This window comes from Schistocerca piceifrons, chromosome X (assembly GCF_021461385.2).
Source record: "Schistocerca piceifrons isolate TAMUIC-IGC-003096 chromosome X, iqSchPice1.1, whole genome shotgun sequence".
Lineage (NCBI taxonomy): Eukaryota > Metazoa > Arthropoda > Insecta > Orthoptera > Acrididae > Schistocerca > Schistocerca piceifrons.
Genome location: NC_060149.1, coordinates 294,666,235 through 294,684,832, shown reverse-complemented (window position 1 = coordinate 294,684,832; position 18,598 = coordinate 294,666,235). Strand labels below are relative to the sequence as shown.

General features: G+C 42.3%; 1 protein-coding gene across 1 annotated transcript in view; it reads left to right on the top strand.

The window, feature by feature from the left end:
• Window positions 1–18,126, top strand: part of LOC124722319 (small conductance calcium-activated potassium channel protein 1-like) — a 47,930-nt gene extending 29,804 nt beyond the window's left edge. Inside the window, exon 2 of the mRNA XM_047247497.1 lies at window positions 17,749–18,126. Coding sequence (XP_047103453.1) covers window positions 17,749–18,126 — 378 coding nt within the window. The remainder of the gene's footprint in view (window positions 1–17,748) is intronic.
• The last annotated feature ends 472 nt before the right edge of the window (window positions 18,127–18,598 follow it).

The window sequence follows — 18,598 nt, the reverse complement described above, 5'->3', positions numbered from 1 at the left end:
TTGAAGCTTTCTTTACCATTTTCACTGACAAATGGGTCAAATGGCTCTGAGCACTATGGGACTTAATATCTATGGTCATCAGTCCCCTAGAACTTAGAACTACTTAAACCTAACTAACCTAAGGACATCACACAACACCCAGTCATCACGAGGCAGAGAAAATCCCTGACCCCGCCGGGAGTCGAACCCGGGAACCCGGGCGCGGGAAGCGAGAACGCTGCCGCACGGCCACGAGCTGCGGACATTTTTCACTGACAATTTTAAATAGTCTCGAGCAAATACACCCGTCTTTGGCTTATGTCTCCACTGCACGACGCTACCCAAATAACATTCACATTTAAAGTGAAGTGAAGTCCATAAGTTCAGGGATCTTCGTGATGTACAGAATCACGGTTTTACTGTGTGCACTAGAAGGTGCCATAGAGAAGATGGCACATGACATAGTGGTAAGACACAAGACATGTCGGACAGCCAGGACTAACGATTGCTGCCTATTCTGCTTTACATCTTGTGGGTTGTTAGTAGCTTCACAGCCGTTTTTCGCTTTCTACAGGTGCTAAATATAACAGCATCTGATCCTCGTCGAACAGACCAAGCCATTTCTGTGGTGGTCGCTTTCTGCTGTCGGGCTTCCGAGGTTCTTCACGTCATCGGAGTCCCTTAGATAAGCTTTCCCTATTCTTCTCATACCAACTAGAACAAATGATTTTTCTGTATCCCTGATACCTTTGTCACACCTGCCTTCGAGGCATTCCCACTTCTACGGCAGGGGGTTTGTGTGGTTTTTTTTCAAGTGGAATGGATTCGATCTCCTGATATGTGTAACTGACCTATCTACACGGATAAGCTGATGATGGTCGGTGCGAAAAATTAAGTTTAGTTCCATCAACTGCATCTATTATTTTATTCTCTTTCTAGAAGTTTTACTTAATTCATCATTTTTATGACGCCCTGGATGCTCTATCGCCGAGTTAGTGCAGGCAGTGAACCTATTAGGTGTCGCCATATCGAGGTGTACCATGAGTAGGAAAACCGCTGCCACCTGCGTCAAATGCCATGGCCAACAATGTGCTGCTGAACGTGGTCGTCGTCGAATTTCGAAGATTTTACGTAGGATAGACGTAGCAGTCTGCAAACAGCTCGTAAATTCATTAGGTAGCCATATCACCCAGAAGAAATGTCGCCCGCAGTAACTGATGATCAACCGTATAATCCAGATCAATGCACTCGCATATGTGGACCATTAAACCAACGCCCCGCACTTTCACTCAACGCACCTCACAGGGCTCAGACATCAGCACTGTTGTAGGAGCATAGTCGTTGGATAAATCCATTTCTGACAAATAGCGGTATACATTTGTATACATCGATCCGTCTCTAACGATCTCGATCCGAGCAAGGTGGCACTGTTGTTAGCACACTGGACTCGCATTCGGGAAGACGACGGTTCGATCCCGCGTCCGGCCATCCCGATGTAGGTTTTCCGTGATTTACCTAAATCGTTTCAGGCAAATGCCGGGATGGTTCCTCTGACAGAGCACGGCCGACTTCCTTCCCCATCCTTCCCTAATCTGATGAGACCGATGACCTCGGTGTTTGGTCTCATCCCCCCAAATAAATCCAAATGTAATGATCTCGATGTCTACGGGAAGTTAAACCTAGGCGACATTCCCGACTTCCAAACAGGGCAAGTTGTAGATATATTCTGGAGTCGGGTACTTTTACATGAGGTGAAATGTGATCCTAATGTGTCTGCCACCATCTCTCTCCACCAGTGGGAGAATGTGTGAACTGTCCGATCATTTGTCCCGTTTCTTCGCCTACGGTATCCCACACGTCCAGCTGCCTGTTCTCAGCAGCCAGAGCCTAGTGCAATCATCTCAAATAAAATGAGTGCTACATCATATGTGATTTCTTTTAAAAATCATTAGAGAGAGAGAGAGAGAGAGAGAGAGAGAGAGAGCACAAGCTTGTATTAGACAAGTACAGGGACTGTGTCGTTTTCATAATAATCAGCGTGCTTTTAGCTTTAAGTGTTTTAGCGAAACCGCGAAAAACATGAACCTGGATGGCTAGACGGGTAATTTGAACTCTGCTCCACACGAATAAGTGGCTCATACACTCGGCTGCCTGGATCGAATATAAATTGAAATTCCGCAAAAGAGGGCTCTTTTTGTGTGCAGAGACTTTAACAATATAAGAAATGAACTTCGCAAACAGTCTGTTTTTAAAATAAAACAGGAAATGTGGTTCAAATGGCTCTGAGCACTATGGGACTTAACTGCTGTGATCACCAGTCCCCTAGAACTTAGAACTACGTAAACCTAACTAACCTAAGGACATCACACACATCCATGCCCGAGGCAGGATTCGAACCTGCGAGCGTAGTGGTCGCACGGTTCCAGACTGTAGCGCCTAGAACAGCTCGGCCATCTCGGCCGGCAAAATAATAAATATATTTGAAATTTTACGTCATCATAAAATTCACATCTTCCTTTTATTTGGCAGTTGTGATACTAAAACTATTCTTCCTTGACGTCATTAGTTACAAGTATTCATTATAGATCAAGGGTAACAGAAAATGTTTAAGTAGAACGACGATTGGTCAAATGTTCAAATGTCTATGACATCTTATGGGACTTAACTGCTAAGGTCATCAGTTCCTAAGCTTACACACTACTTAACCTAAACTATCCTAAGGACAAACACTCACACACACACACACACACACACACACACACACACACACACACACACACACACACACACACATGCCCTAGGGAGGACTCGAACCTCCGCCGGGACCAGCCGCACTGCAGCGCCGTAGACCGCTCGGCTAATCCCTCGCGGCAACGACGATTGCAGGTGGGTATAAATATGATGTGTAACATACATCCCTAGTGGAAGTAAATTTTCGTAAGCCATGATGCAACATTGATACAGCTGCATTTCAATATTATTTACTCCGACTGTGGCCGTAGTGCTCCTGTGGGTAGAGCATTGAACTCCGGCCGTGGAGGTGACGGATACGGTCCTGGACAGGGGTGGGAATTTTTCTTCGTTCCATTCGCTCCAGGACAGCCGCAGGACAACTCAGTTGCTATAAAATGAGTACTGGGGAACTTTCCTGGGGGGTGAAGTTAATCGGAGATATGGGTCCGCCACCTTCCCTCTCCTAGCGCCGCAGCAAAGAAATACTGCACTCTATAAACTGGAAGTCAGGGCAATATCCTGTACAGGGATTTGCTCCACAGACCTTATTCCAGCTATCAATTTCAGTACTGCTATCGTTATGTATCTCCAAACTGTAACATGATTGTCATATATAGCTTTTGCGATTTAGGTTCAGTATTATTACGATTACGTGACAGTTAACTGTGTGAGATTATCTGAATTTGCTGAGAGTGGAAATTATTCGTTTTCTCGGCATTAAGGAATGAGTCTGGAGGACTTGGCAGTCCTGTAGGGTCGGCAGAAGGCTTTTCACGGTGCCTAAAAAGCAGCGAATGAGCATCTCCTGGATGGCAGCTAGTTCTCGCTGAAATGGTCATGTTTCCTGAAATGTTTATGTGGGCAGTTTCTAGCACTAATCGGCTTGCCACAGGCACGGTGCTACTGGTCACCACAGCTTTCCCCTGAGGTGCTGGACGGTGAGATTTGCCTTTCTCTTCGCACTTGTAAGTGTAGCCGCCTAACGGTGCTTTACTCGCCTGAGAAAATTCTTTGCTTCCCTCCAAAATTACGGCGTGTCCAATCATAAGTGATGCCACTGCCAAGAGACACTGCGTACGGTGCTGACAAATGGAGAAAGACTGTTCGAAATAATTGCCAACCTCATGAATTATAATGATGCGTTTTGTAGAGTTTGAGTTCGAAATTACCGCTGCTTTCTCGTGTTTATTCACAGAAACGGGAACATATTCGTTAGTCAGAATGGCAGCAGCATTCAATCTCGCCTCCAAATGGAGCTTGGGAATTTTGGCAGTTCAGGGGAGAACTTGGACTGGAGGAGGATTCGCTTTCCAGCTCCCGTCTGCTACTAACTGGTGCCTTCTCGCTGCGCCGGAAGAATGAAAGTTTAACTCAGGCAGTAGCGTAATCCATCTTCTGTGCAGCTCACATTACCTCATTTGGTTATGCATCTTCAATGCTCAGTTATTTATATTTATCTCATTTATCCTAGTGTTACGAGCTGCCCAGAAGTGGAAGTCTTAATCATTTTTGCTTCCTGCAGTCTTCCAATTATCTGTAAGTCCCACGGAGTTTAGAGTCATTTTATTTTAGTTTACTTCAATTTTCAGAACGTTGTAGAGTGTTCACTTGATTGGATAAAATAAAAGTTTTCTATTCTCGATACCTACACTTTGAGATTCCTAATGCACTACAACTTCCATAAGTCTAGGATACCCTTAAATAAGAACTGCAACCAGCTGATTTTCTACAATGTTTGCTTGACTGTGACGAGTTTCCGTTGCGTGCAGTGGTCAACATTTATTTTGATATGAGATGTGCAGAGGTAGTGAAGAGTCTTAAACACTCAATTGTTTTTATAGCAGGAGTAGTTGGTGCACAAGCTATTAAGCCTTATTTCGACCTCTCTTCCACGTCTGTTGTATGTCGCTATTTACGCTAACTGTCTCATGTGTCACGTGTAGGAACATTTTGCATGCTTCGCATTTAATTTCCGCAGGAAGCAAATCATCTAATTACCTGCCGATATGCGACTTCTTTACAACACAAGGCATTTTATTTTCAGTACATGATAAGGGAAATCTATACTACTGTATAAAGAAATGTCATATGTCCGAATGTTCATTATATATCAACTAAAAATTTGAAGTAAATCGGTCAAGAACTTTTCGAGATTTTTGTTAATCACCTTTCCCCTGCGATTAACAAAAATCTCGAAAAGCTCTTGACCGATTTGCTTCAAAATTTTAGTTGATAACTAACGATCATTCCGTCACAAGGTGAAAAGGAGAGGTAATATCTTGCTTAAGTTTCTTTGGTAGGAGATCTCTTATAACCTTGAGAGACACCCCAAAAAGTACAACGTATTTCTTCTTATGCCTCCCATTAGCGTTTGTTGAGCTTCTCTACGAGGCTCTCATGTTGAACGAACAAGCCCATGACGAGTCACGAAGGTCTTGTGTGAATTTTCTGCATTTCTTCCATCAATCAATCTGATAAAAGTTCCAACAAGAATAGGTCGAACGAGGATTTTCTAAGCAGACACTGTCACAACAAATCTCACAACCTACCGTCTGCTTCCCACAGTCAGATTAACGAGATCGTTCCCCTTTAATTCGATACTGCTACATACTTGATTACTGTGCTCTATTCCGGTGACAGATAGTGGATCTTCTGGAACAAAATGACGATTACGCATTCCTGCATACAAAACAGGTGGTGACTGTTCTGGTTTCATTAAGCTCTGTTGCGAGTTGTGCTTCAGTTTTCATTCCAATCACAGTTAGTAGTCGATTGCAACTAACTACACTACCTGCCCAAAAGTATCCGAACACCCTTACTTAAAGCGGGATTGACCACTAGACGTCACGAGAGCAGAAACGCTGGTATAAAAGAAGGCGAAGAGCATTGTGTTGTCCGTAGAGACCAGCGTCAGCAGAATGGGTTGGTCGTGAGAGCTCAATGACCTCGAATGTGAACTAGTCATTGGATGGCACCTGAGTAACAAATTCATCATGGACATTTTACTCCTTCTAAAGCAACCCAAGTCGACTGTTGGTTTATGAAGTGCAGTGCAAAAGCGAAGGAAAAATCTCATCTAAACCAAGATCAGGCAGAGCTCATGAACATCTACATCTACATCTACATGGTTACTCTGCAATTCACACTTGAGTGCCTGGCAGAGGGTTCATCGAACCATTTTCACACTACTTCTCTACCATTCCACTTTCGAATGGCGCGTGGGAAAAAGGAACACCTAAATCTTTCCGTTCGAGCTCTGATTTCTCTTATTTTATTATGATGATCATACACAGGTGGGTGTCAACAAAATATACTCGCATTCGGAAGAGAAAGTTGGTGATTGAAATTTCGTAAATAGATCTCGCAGCAAAAAAAATCGCCTTTGTTTCAGTGACTGCCACCCCAACTCGCGTATCATATCAGTGACACTCTCATCCCTATTGCACGATAACACGGAACGAGCTGCCCTTCCTTGTACTTTTTCGATGCCCTCCGTCAATCCTACCTGGTAAGTATCTCACACTGCGCAGCAATATTCCAGCAGAGGACGTACCAGTGTAATGTAGGCTGTCTCTTTAGTGAGTTTGTCGTATCTTCTAAGTCTTCTGCCGACAAAGCGCAGTCTTTGTTTCGCCTTACCCACAATATTATCTATGTGGTCTTTCCAATTTAAGTTGCTCGTAATTGTAATTCCTAGGTATTTACTCGAACTAACAGCCCTTAGATTTGTGCGATTTATCGTATACCCAAAATTTACCGGATTTCTTTTAGTAGCCATGTAGATGAATTGGCATTTTTCTTTGTTTAGTGCCAATTGCCACTTTTCGCACCATACAGAAATTTTCTCTAGACCATTCTGTAATTGGAACTGATCGTCTGATGATCTTACTAGACGGTAAATTACAGCGTCATCTGCAAACAATCTAAGGGGGCTGTTCAGATTATCACCTATATCATTTATGTAAATCAGGAACAGCAGAGGGTCTATGACACTACCTTACGAAACGCCAGATATCACTTCTGTTCTACTCGATGATTTACCGTCTATCACTACGAACTGTGACCTCTCTGAGAGGAAATCACGAATCTAGTCACACAACTGATATGATACTCCATATGCACGCAATTTGATTAATAGTCGCTTGTGAGGAACGGTATCAAAAGCCTTCTGGAAATCTAGGAATATGGAATCGGTCTGAAATCCCTTGCAGGCAGCACTCATTACATCATGGGAATAAAGAGCTAGCTGTGTTGCACAAGAACGATATTTTCTGAATCCGTGTTGGTTATGTATCAATAAGTCATTTTCTTCAAGGTGATTCATAATGTTCTAATAGAGTATATACTCCAAAATCCTACTGCAAATTGAGGTCAGTATATGAGTCTGCCGGTCGTTGTGGCCGAACGGCTATAGGCGCTTCAGTCCAGCACAACACTGCTGCTACGGTCGCAGGTTCGAATGCTGGCTTGGGCATGGATGTGTGTGATGTCCTTAGGTTAGTTAGGTTTAATTAGTTCTAAGTCTAGGGATTTATGACCTCAGATGATAAGTCCCATAGTGCTTAGAGCCATTTGAAACTTTGTTTTTAATATGGATCTGTAATTCAGTGGGTTACTCCTACTTCCTTTCTTGAATATTAGTGTGACCGACGGACATGGACAGTCGACAGTGCGGAGGGTGGTTATAAAATTCGCATGGACTGAACGGAAGAAATCATTAGTGAGTTGCAAACTGCTACCAGCTGTCCAGCTCAATACGGAGTAGAAAATAATGGGGTACAGTGGTCGAGCACCTTCTCATATGGGACACATTTCTGTAGTAAGTGCTAAGGGACGCTTGAAACGATGTAAAGAGCCACGCGGCTGGACGGTGGATGACTGCAAACGAGGTAATTGGAATGATGACTCACGCTATACCTTGTGGTAATCTGATGGAAGGGCCTGGGTGTAGCGAATGCCTGACTATCATTACCTGCCATTCTGTGTAGTGCAGAGAAGGTGGTATTACGGTAGGGCGGTGTTATTGTGGTTAGGATGTGATGCACTTATTGCACTAAAAAAAATCACTAAATCTGATAAGATATGAACCATTTTACAGCATTGTGTACAGCGTACAGTAGAGAAACAGTTCGGTGACGACGACTGTATCAGCATGACAAGGTACCCTGTCCTAAAGCAATATCTGTGAGGCAAAGATTTGTCGGCAAAACGTTCTTGAATTGGTCTGGACTGCCAAGAGTCCCGGCTTGTTACTCAAAGCAACAAACGCAAGCATCCAACATCACCGTCTTCTCTGGTTTCGACACTTGAGGAAGAATGCCCTCCACAGACATTGAGACACCCCATTGGAAGTGTCCCCAGCAGAAATTAAGCCGCCATGAAAGCGAAGAGAGGACACACCCCATATTAATGTCACTAATAGATGTCCGGATACTTTTGATCAGATAGTGTATTCGCCGGGTATAAAGGAGCATTCATTACGTTTTACTCTTCTTCTATTCGTGAAACAAGTTTCAGTTACTGCAACAAAATTGACAAGAACAGTCAAACCATTTTTCTCACAGACTCATTTTTGCCGCGTAACATTGCGTGGGCATCTTGTGCCATTCATTCATATTTTCTTCATGGTTTTTGTAGTACGTTCAATGCATATATAATCTCTTAGAAGTAAACTGATTTTTGGACGAAAACTGCAGCATTACAAAGATATTTGGTAAACTTCAATTTGTAACTGTAAAAAATGTTATTAATATCTTGCACACATTAAAAGGCATCCACTTTTAGACAACTGTTACGAGTTTTCGCTTCCATCAGGTGTGAAGACGTTGCTAGCTGATCCGTGGGGGAAAAAAACGTTCGCTTTGTACTTGCAGGCCCAGATAATCCACCTGATGAAGATACCAACTACCAACCACACGGCGCACTGTGGAAATAAAAAATAAAAGTTAGCTGCCATTCAAACACACAGTGTTATGAGTGAATTATAAAGCATGTAGCTTGGGATTTAGTTGCAATATGTTTTACCTGTATTACTCGTACAGTGAACATGAGGTCATAGTTACACCACTATTCACTGTCCCTATGTCGTGAAAGTAGAATATAAAATTTATTTCGTAATAATTTTCGTTTTTCAACTGGTTTTTAAGTTTTCTCCTCCAGGTCATCGTTATTACTACAGTTGTCATTTGTTGCTTTAGAATAGCTTTGTAAACTCAAAGGCGGCTCAAAACTGTAGCGAACAGTATCAAATCGCCCACTGTTAAATAATATCATTATCGAACTCGCAAAAAAATACCTGTGTCGCGCAGAGAGTTCATTAACTTGAGTATTTTTATAAACGCATCTTTGTGTTTAGCGAACCAGCAATACGAGACCGTAACGGTCACGAAAAATACGACACAACATAACACAGAAATACAAACAGTAAATCCGAAACAAGACATTCGTATAGTACTGCATCTAACCCACATGTTGCCTCTGATCACGTCGCAGACATAAATCGATATCATTAACGTACGTCAGAAATTCAAAGACACAAATATCTCTGCTGATGATAACTGGTTGTGTCTGAAAAATAAGAGGGGACTTCAAAAAGTAAGTTACCACATTTCGTCCCGCGCTAAGCCCACTGCGCAACAAGAGGGGCGCATTGTCAGAAGTGAGTACATGTTCTTGGTTTCCTGCAGACACAGTTCTGTTGCGGTACGGTTGACAGACGCATCATAGTGTTGGAGTGGAAACTTGCTTCACAATTAAAGTACACTGGACAGTGCGATACTTATCTACGAAACGTCTAAATTGCACACAGCATCGCCGTGAAATTCTGTCTGTATATGGGTCAAATGCAATGTCGCTTGCAACAGTAGTGAAATGGTACCAACACGTTCACCAAGGCAGCACAAGAGTGGGTGACGCTTATCGGGAAGGATGACCATTGACTTCGACCGGAGACGACAATGTGCAGATAGTCCAGAAAGTGATTCGCCGCAATTGTTTATTTTCCGACGATGAGTACTTTCACACAGCGGTTCCCGAATGGCTCCGCGATCGAGGAGAGGATTTCTATCGGAATTGAACGATTCGTGGAATTTTCTGACTGTTGTTTACAGAGAAACTTGGTGATTTGTTCAAAAATAATGTCATATATCTGCTTAATGAAGTCATAACGATTTAGGCTGTTAAAATATTATTCACTGCGAGTGCAATTTCGACACATGGTGATTGTCAAGCATTGTGGGATGTTGTAATCCACACAGTAACAAAAAGCTGTGACATGCTGGAACATACGTACCAGCAGTGTAAAAGCAAATTCATGTAAAGGTGTAAATTCATCCACTGTTCCATACACCAAGCGAGTACACGTTAGAAAGTTGGTGAAATAACGGCAGTTATGATAAACACTTAACTCAAGATATTGTGTAGCAGGCGTCGTAGATAGATCACAATCAACATGCATAAAAATTGCAGTCGCAGTAACATTTGAACAGCCTAAAGCGGAATGACATCATTCAAAAATTTTACAAAGTCTATGGACCCAGTCCTCATCAAAATTCATACATCTGTGTCATTTTAATGTGTACTGCAGCATTCAACAAAAGTTACTTGGTCTGCCATAATAATGTATAACTTACTTTTTGAAGTCTCTTCGCATAAATTTAATGGTATGTAAAGAAGACATCTGTATTAATACCGTAAATTGTTGAGTGTACTAATAATTCTTACAGTTATTCGGTGAAGTAAAATGTATATTTAGTTATTCTATTGTTTACATTCTCCAATATTATTGCCATCATCCCTCTCTCAAATCGGTCGAAACATTCCATAATTTCCAACGTAGACATACATACTTTTCTGTAACACCTAATAGCAATGCATTGTAGCATGCTGTTTATGTTACGGTAACTGAAATACAAATTAAAAGCGTATGGCGAAAAGGGAAAAAAGAAAAGAAAACATAAAAAAGACAGAGATAAGGAGAAGATAAGGAATAACATTTGTGTAAGACTGTGGGTAATACTCTTCAACCTACAAGCTTATGCTGTGCATGGACACCATGAGAATTAAAGGCAGCACTATCATTGTGTCAAGAGATAAACCATTAGCTCATTTTTTAAACTTAGGAAATTTGCAACTTCTTTGATGCCACAGGGCATAAAAGGACTAGGCCTAAACACTATTAACCCGAGGAGAGACTGAAAATAATGTAAGGACCGTGTGTAAAATGGGTACTGTTGATAGACCAATATTGTATTCGAGGACAGATATTTGGAGTTGTGATTACTGAGGAGTCGACGTATTGAACAGCATGTGTAGTAGTTGCACCTACTGACTTTTTGTCATTATAACAATTCTCCGTAAGAAGACGTGATTTCATTGTGTGATGATATACTGGTTATGAATCTGACGTATTTACCTTGTAACACATACATATCTTCTGTAACACAGATAAGGCACTTTCACTTCAGTTTCAAAGCTCATCAGATATTACAGCAACATCAAAATAGCAACATCTCTTGTTGAGAAACCCAAAGGTAATTCTAATTTATTTAGAAAGATAGGGAAATAAATTGTCGCAAATATATATTGATTCACTTATGAGCCAATGCGTTATGACTGCCCGCTTAATAGCGTCTTGGTCCATCTTTGGAGTACAGTGCAACAGCCATTCTGCTTGGCATGAATCCGATAAGTCATTGGTAGGCACCAGATGTCCACGCATGTCATAATTATGGCGCCCGATATCACCCCAGATGTGTTTTGTAGAGTTCAGGTCACGCATATTTGCTGACCAAGACATGAGTGTGAGTTCACTATCATGATTCTTAAAGCATAATAAAACGATTCCGACCTTGTCAGACGGGTAGTTACCCTGTTGGAAGATACCATAGCTGTCGGATAAGACATCAAGCATGGTGTGGTCAGCAATGACGTTCACGTAGTCCACTGTTGTCATGGTGGCATCGATTACCACCAAAGGTCCATGGATGTCCGGGTGATTGTCACCAATAGTACAACACCGGCCTCACCAGCATGTGTCCGTGGTGCGGTGCATGTTTCGTGCAGCCATTCGCTTGGATGACGGCATATCCGGACACGACCATTGGCTTGGTGTAACAAGAAACGTAATTCATCCGACCAAGCGACAAGTTTGCATTGATCCATGGTCGAATCTCGATGATACTTCTAGTCTCTGATGTAGCGTGTGTGTACAACACCTTGTCTTCTACTCGTGGTTTCACCGTCCTTCAGCCCTTTCCATAGATCCGCACGACAGCAGAACGGGAACAGCCGAACAGCCATATCCAAGCTACACATTCCCTGATGCCGGGCCATAACAGCTTGCCCTCTGTCGAAGTCGCTTATGTCAGTGGATTTGTCCATTTGCGTGTCGTATTGTCGCTAGAATGATTCGCCATTAGTCTCGGTTCCACTTATATACATTGAAAGATTCTCATATGTTTTCTGCTATTGTAATAGTGTACTGGAACAAACATGAATGATCGCACTGCATAAGTAATGAATAATATCCGTGACCCTGCGTTTAATTTTATCTGTGGTTGACTTGCTTGTGAGTCAGATGTGCAGCGTGGTAGCATTCTTATTTGAGGTATACTAGCGAGCAGTTGAGTTTTTCAGAGAAAGAGATATGTTATTTCTGAATCTGGAGAAACTCTCTGGAATGCTTTATTACGGAGACGAAAACTCATGTATAATACTTTCTTGTCCTTCATACTGACGGAGAAGATTCTGGAGGAATTGTAAACGTATGTTTGTAGTTTCTTTGTAACGACCGAATTTTGTAACTGTTAGTCTTCTTGTGTTGTACAGTCTTTTTGTCAATAATGACAGCTAGATTTCTTAAAAATGATTTTCTTTGAAGTAAAACTCATCTCCATGATACATAGTGAAGTTTTTAACATTCTCTCGTGTGTGCATTGCACCTTACGCCACACTTAGCAACAGATTGTTGCAGTTCGGTTACATGGTTTTCACTGAGCACACAATTAGTTCCTTTTGGCATTTAATTAGATTTATTTTCTCCAATTCAAACTTTGCATTCCATGAAGTCTAAAAGTTTTATTTCACGACACTGTTCATATGTTCAACACAGGGCCAACAAATAGTCAGTTTTGTTCAGTAATCGAATGCGACACCTAAAGTACAAGAGAAGAAAGTTTTTGAAATCAATATATCTATACTTTTTTTTTATTTAGTAGGAGGCTTACAACTTTCCTTGCCGAGTCTCATACCCGCAACGCCACCAGGCAGTGTTCAATCTCAGTGGTCATACAAAGCTTTGGCCCATCAGCCTTCTATTAGCTACACAGAAAGCTTCCCGATTAGTAGGTTTCGGTTCAACACCAGTTTTGTTTGTCCATACGCAAACGCCTTTTGAATTCAGTTAATAGAGTCTGTAGCTACCTCGAGACAGACGTAAAATTTCAGAGGGCTTGTTGAAAGTATAGAACATAACATGACACCGAGGTGGTTAGCATCACGCGATTTCTATTTACATTTCATATCGCATCGGAAGCTATACTTTTGTGAATCGAACTTTTAGCATTTGTCAAGGTTCGGCAAACATTCTGCCAGTCTTCGTAGTTGGATATAGGGAAACGCGAAAAACTTGAATACGCCTGAACGATGAATCGAGTCCAACTTATTCGTTTAAGACTGTTCACGCATTTTATGAAAATACTTGTTACAGGACTGTGAATTTCTTTTACATGTAGTGCAATAGTTAAATTACAAGAAAGAAACTGCTATTGTGTTTCTGGATTCATCTCTCTCATCCATTTTTATTAATTCTTTGACGCCTTTCTTATAGTAACAACAGGAAGGTTTTCATCTGACGCTTCGGTGCTAGAGCAACCTCCAAAAGCCGTATAGCTCGCCATACCATACGAAAACGAGAAAATGTGATCAATTGCAGGGATATTTTTCTTGTAATTTTGGAGCAATGAAACCGTTTTAGAAAGCCAGTTTATTTCGCAAAAAAGCTGTAACGTTAGGCAGACGGCTATATTTCTCGAGGAAAACAGTAACGTAAAAGACGAACTACTACAGGATTAAAGTAGGCCTTTCAGTAGCACTCAAGCAGCTCTATAAACGGAAAAAAGTTATTCAGTTCTTCCGCTCTGGCAACTGGATTACGTTTTGTTGTTACGTGTTTCCATTCTCTCACAGGTCCTATTAACATCATGGCACCTTTCTGGCACTTGGCGATAAACCGAAAATAGTGAATTCCAATTTCTGCAACTGTTGCGCAAGTTCATTAGGATACGAAAATCTGAATTTTAGCAGAGCCCAGTTGCGGATTGTACAGAATTCTTCTTATTTACTTGTATGAAAGTGAAAAACATATAACAAAAGTACAATAACTGCTCCCTTTAAAATTGTTATCGTTAAATTAATATCACTGTAAAATCTTGTCTGCAAACCACTAAAAATGTTACATTTTTTTAGATTTTTTAATAAACTAGATACTTTATGTTTTTTTGTCCTTTCTGACAGTTATTGTGTATGATGAATTTTAAAAGTCTTGTTATAAAAATAATTACTACTTGATGATTCTTAGTATCGGTTCACAGTGCAATATAATTAGGTAAGTAAATGCACAGGAAAGTGGCTATAAGCTAAATGGACAAGAAAAGGACTCAGATGCTGCAACGAGATATAATAATTATCCTTCGACAGTAAATCCACGTGTGAGCCACGAGACGAAAAATTTCTAGTTAGCAAACTCGTCTGATTCACTAGTGCATGGTTCTATTGGCCCACATTCTGCATTAGTACATCGTGGGCTGCGGCATGACTTTTAGAATGGAATGAAGTTCTAAGAATCGGGGGAAAGTTTAATATCAGTTGTACTCCAATGTCATGTTGTAACTGACTTCACCTGTTGGTGTAACTAACGTTACGAAACAGTCGTGATTTTTAAATAAAATAACCATACAGTTGCAGCGGTATTTTTTACTCATCATAGAGTTTTTAGCTGTGGATGTCCATTGAATAAACTCTTGTGTTCTAGCTTTTTCACACTGAATTATGTGTGGCTGCCTACCTTAGTTGATAAACGGCCATGATGAATTGTCATAGTTTCCTATATTCAATATTAACAAAACTTCGCCATTTTAACTACATTGTGAATGCAACCGAGAAAGTGGAACCAAAAAGGAAATTAAGCAATATGACGGAGCAAGGTATATCTTAAAATGTGGAACAGAAGCCACCTTCACTCACATATCGTGAGTTTATTAGAGCGGAACGATGCACATACATCTATGAGCACTCCTCTTCAGATAGTTTACACCACTTTTACATAAATTCCGGCATGCAGATTTTGCTCGTTCTATGAATATACACACCTTAGATAAGATACAAATGGCAATAATACGATCACTTTTCGCAGAAGCAATAGCTCGTTTTTGTAGTCGTTGGACGTTACTTAGGCACAAATAACTCGTACAGAATTAGCAGTTTTTGTGCACTACTATATTTTATGGCGAAATGGTAACACGTTCTGGCTCTATGCACATTGTGTAAGAGGATATGAAGTAGAATGATCGCAGAGGCATAATTTTTGTTAAAGCAAATAACAGTAATGAACTACAGTTTTTTTTTTTTTTTACGAGAGAGACTGCTTACAAAGCACTTGTTTCGTCAGTATTGGAATAACGTGTAAGAACGTGTATTCCATGTCACGTCAGACAAACTCAGGACATCGAACGTTCACAAAGAAGGACAGCTCGTATGCTCACTGACCTGCTTAGTTCGTGGGAGTGTGTAACCGAAACAGGCAATGTGTCATCTGGTGGACATACGACTGAAGACGCCTAATATCTCTCGAAAACCTATAATAATTCGAAGAATGTGTTTTCGGAGCAACATCTACGAGTATTTTGCAGCCCTCTACATATTGCTCCTGCAGAGACAGTTAAGAAATCTGTGAATGAAAAGGGAGCAAACCTCAACATATGGCAAAATGAAAGAATCCTCTGCCCCACATCCTGTAACGATCGACGGAGAATGGATGTAAAATAAATTTTAACATTCAAAAGAGTAATAATAATTTCATGTGGCTCACTGGCCTGGTGCAAGCCTTTCAATTGGTCGTCACTTCGGCGAGTTGTGTGACCATAACCTACCCCAATTATCCAACCGGGGAAAGGGATTCCACAGTTAACGTGGAGTTCAAAACCACGTATCGTTTCTGGGGAATCTCTACATCACTGAGCGGTGACTGCTAGGATAAAAGCAAAACTAAAAGACCCATAGTCTAAACGGGATTCGATCGCGCTTCTCCACTAGTCAACCGTGCCGGACTCTCCACAAAGTAATTATATACAAAGAGAGGCGAAAAATAATCCTTCAGCTGTTTCACTAATTAATTTTTTACAGTAAAGGTTTTGCGATATTAGACCAGTCTAATCACATTGCAGCTAATAAATTTATAATTATGTCGTAAGGACAATATATAATTAGTTAAAATAGCAAAAAGCGTGCATTGCTCCCTGTAATTATGTTTCACAAAATACTCACAGTGAATTCAACAGAAAAAAATGGCTCTGAGCACTATGGGACTTAACTTCTGAGGTCATCAGTCCCTAGAACTTAGAACTACTTAAACCTAACTAACCTAAGGACATCACACACATCCATGCCCGAGGCAGGATTCGAACCTGCGACCGTAGCAGTCTCGCGGTTCCAGACTGTAGCGCCTAGAACCGCTCGGCCACCCCGGCCGGCGAATTCCACAGAAATTATAAATCTTTTCGTATTATAAATTCACTTTCGATGAGGTGGTAATACTTGCAATTCCAGTCTTTACTGATATGTTGCACATGTTTACCATTTTCACTTTTAAAACCACTCCGTAAATTTACTGTAATAGATCATTTCTTCTTAGCCCGTGCCCTCATGGGGTCGACAGAATAATCTGGATACGGGAATGTTAGTGCTAGATCGTGGTCGGATACCTTTTCTGTCACCACCTCTTCCACCCAGGGCGAAATTTATGTACCTCATCTGTCTGCTTCCAGTGTAATCACATGTGGAAGTGTGAGAACGTTTTCAAATGTTTGCGAATCCTATAACTGAAGCGGGACGTGGGTACCATCCCCCTACCACATCCAGGTTGACCGGCAAACCGACCCTCGTCGTTCGGTCCGATACTGGCGCTTCACCCTGAATCCCGAAAATGGCGTGCCAAAGCGCGCAGCAATCCAGAAGGGACATTTATTGCAACAGCTGTGGCAGTTACATTCGATTTGTTCGATCCACATGGTTTCTGGGAAACACCACCAACTCAAAAATATAAAATTAAAAAAAAGAAAAAAACACGAATTGTATAGATACGTCGGTAACATGCGATGTATTGAGTGCTGCGAGATTAGAGACGTTCAACATTTCGACAAACAGCTCACCTCATCCGGAGCAGGGAGCTTTAAGAACGAGGCCAAAGGGAGATCGACAGAGTCGGTGCGCCAATGTATTGCGATATTTTTAGAGGGGGACAAAAGTAGAGAGTCATATTTGTAGCAAGGACACCGGTCGGCAGTGAGCACCGGCGTGTTGCCGCTGTGGACGCATTTAGAGAGCAGACTGCCTCTTGCTAACACGCTGCTTTCTGTCCTTCGCTTCTTATTTCTTCGCCTTTCCTCACAGGAAGAGAAAGCTGCCGCCAAATTACCTGCCGACGGACTCAACCGTTCCTTGTAGCTCACCCGCTCTGAAATGGGCTGACGCGTGCAGTAGTAGCGGAGAGGTCTGTTTTACTTTGCCCTATCAGTAGGCACTCATTTTTTAAAAAAAGACAGAGGAGGTTAGTATTTAGGATGTATCTTTGTTGAGGAAGAGAGAAACGTCAGATGTGTCGGGATAAAAAGCTCTTACGAGAAAGTGGTTGTCAGAAACGAGACCAGCAGTTCGACATCTCACAACGCGACAGCCCGAGGAACAATATCGGAAGGTGGCCACAACCCGGTACGCCGTGTTTAGGAGAACAAGTACGCTTTTCCGATCTTTTCTTTTCAGGAAACCGCGAACGGGGAGTTCGAAGTAAACGGCGCTACGAAACTAAAGAAAGGCCAGCCGCCTAGTTACATATATGGCGCGCGGATAGGGTTACGTGCGGCGCACTCAGAATACACGTCGGCGCTGCCAAGGTGCTATTTTAAGATGTTTGCGATCGGGCTGGTGCTGGTGTGCGCGCCGCAGCCGCCGCCGCCGCCGCCGCCGCCACCGCCTCTGCCGTGGGAGGCCGCCACGTGGTCGCACCGCCCCCGGCAGACGCCTCCCGCCCCCGCTCCGCCCCCGCTCCACCCCCGCTGGACCGCCTCCCCACTGTCTCCACGCAGCCGCGCTACGCCTTCAAAATTTTTCTTCGCTTTCCTTTTCTTTTTCATACAATGAAGAAAGGCCGGCACGGGTTCGCGTCAGTAAATGATTTCCTAATGACGCAGCCCGAGGATGAGTAACGGACAATGTCAAACACGTCAGCACTCTAGCCCGTCGCCAGCTTTGCGCGCATGCGTATAAGAGCGTGCGTGTAACACGGTTATGCCTAGCTTCGCAGCCAAGTCGTATAAATACTGCAGCAATGCGTGGAGCGTGGGCCGTCAGCGTGCTGCTTGAAACTGGAGAGGTTTCCCTATTTAAAAGAGCGCATTACGGATTTCATCCGCATATCGAATTTCAGTAGCAGCTGTCGATGTCTTCCTGTCCCTCACGGTGGCGAAGATTCCTTATTGGTGTACACCAATTCTTTTATGATATCTCACAGAGCGTGGTGTTGCAACGCTCGAGGCACTTGACTCGGATTCGCAAGGCGCGGGTTTCGGACCCCCATCTAGTTCAGTGAGACGGAAATTCGAATCCCACTCAC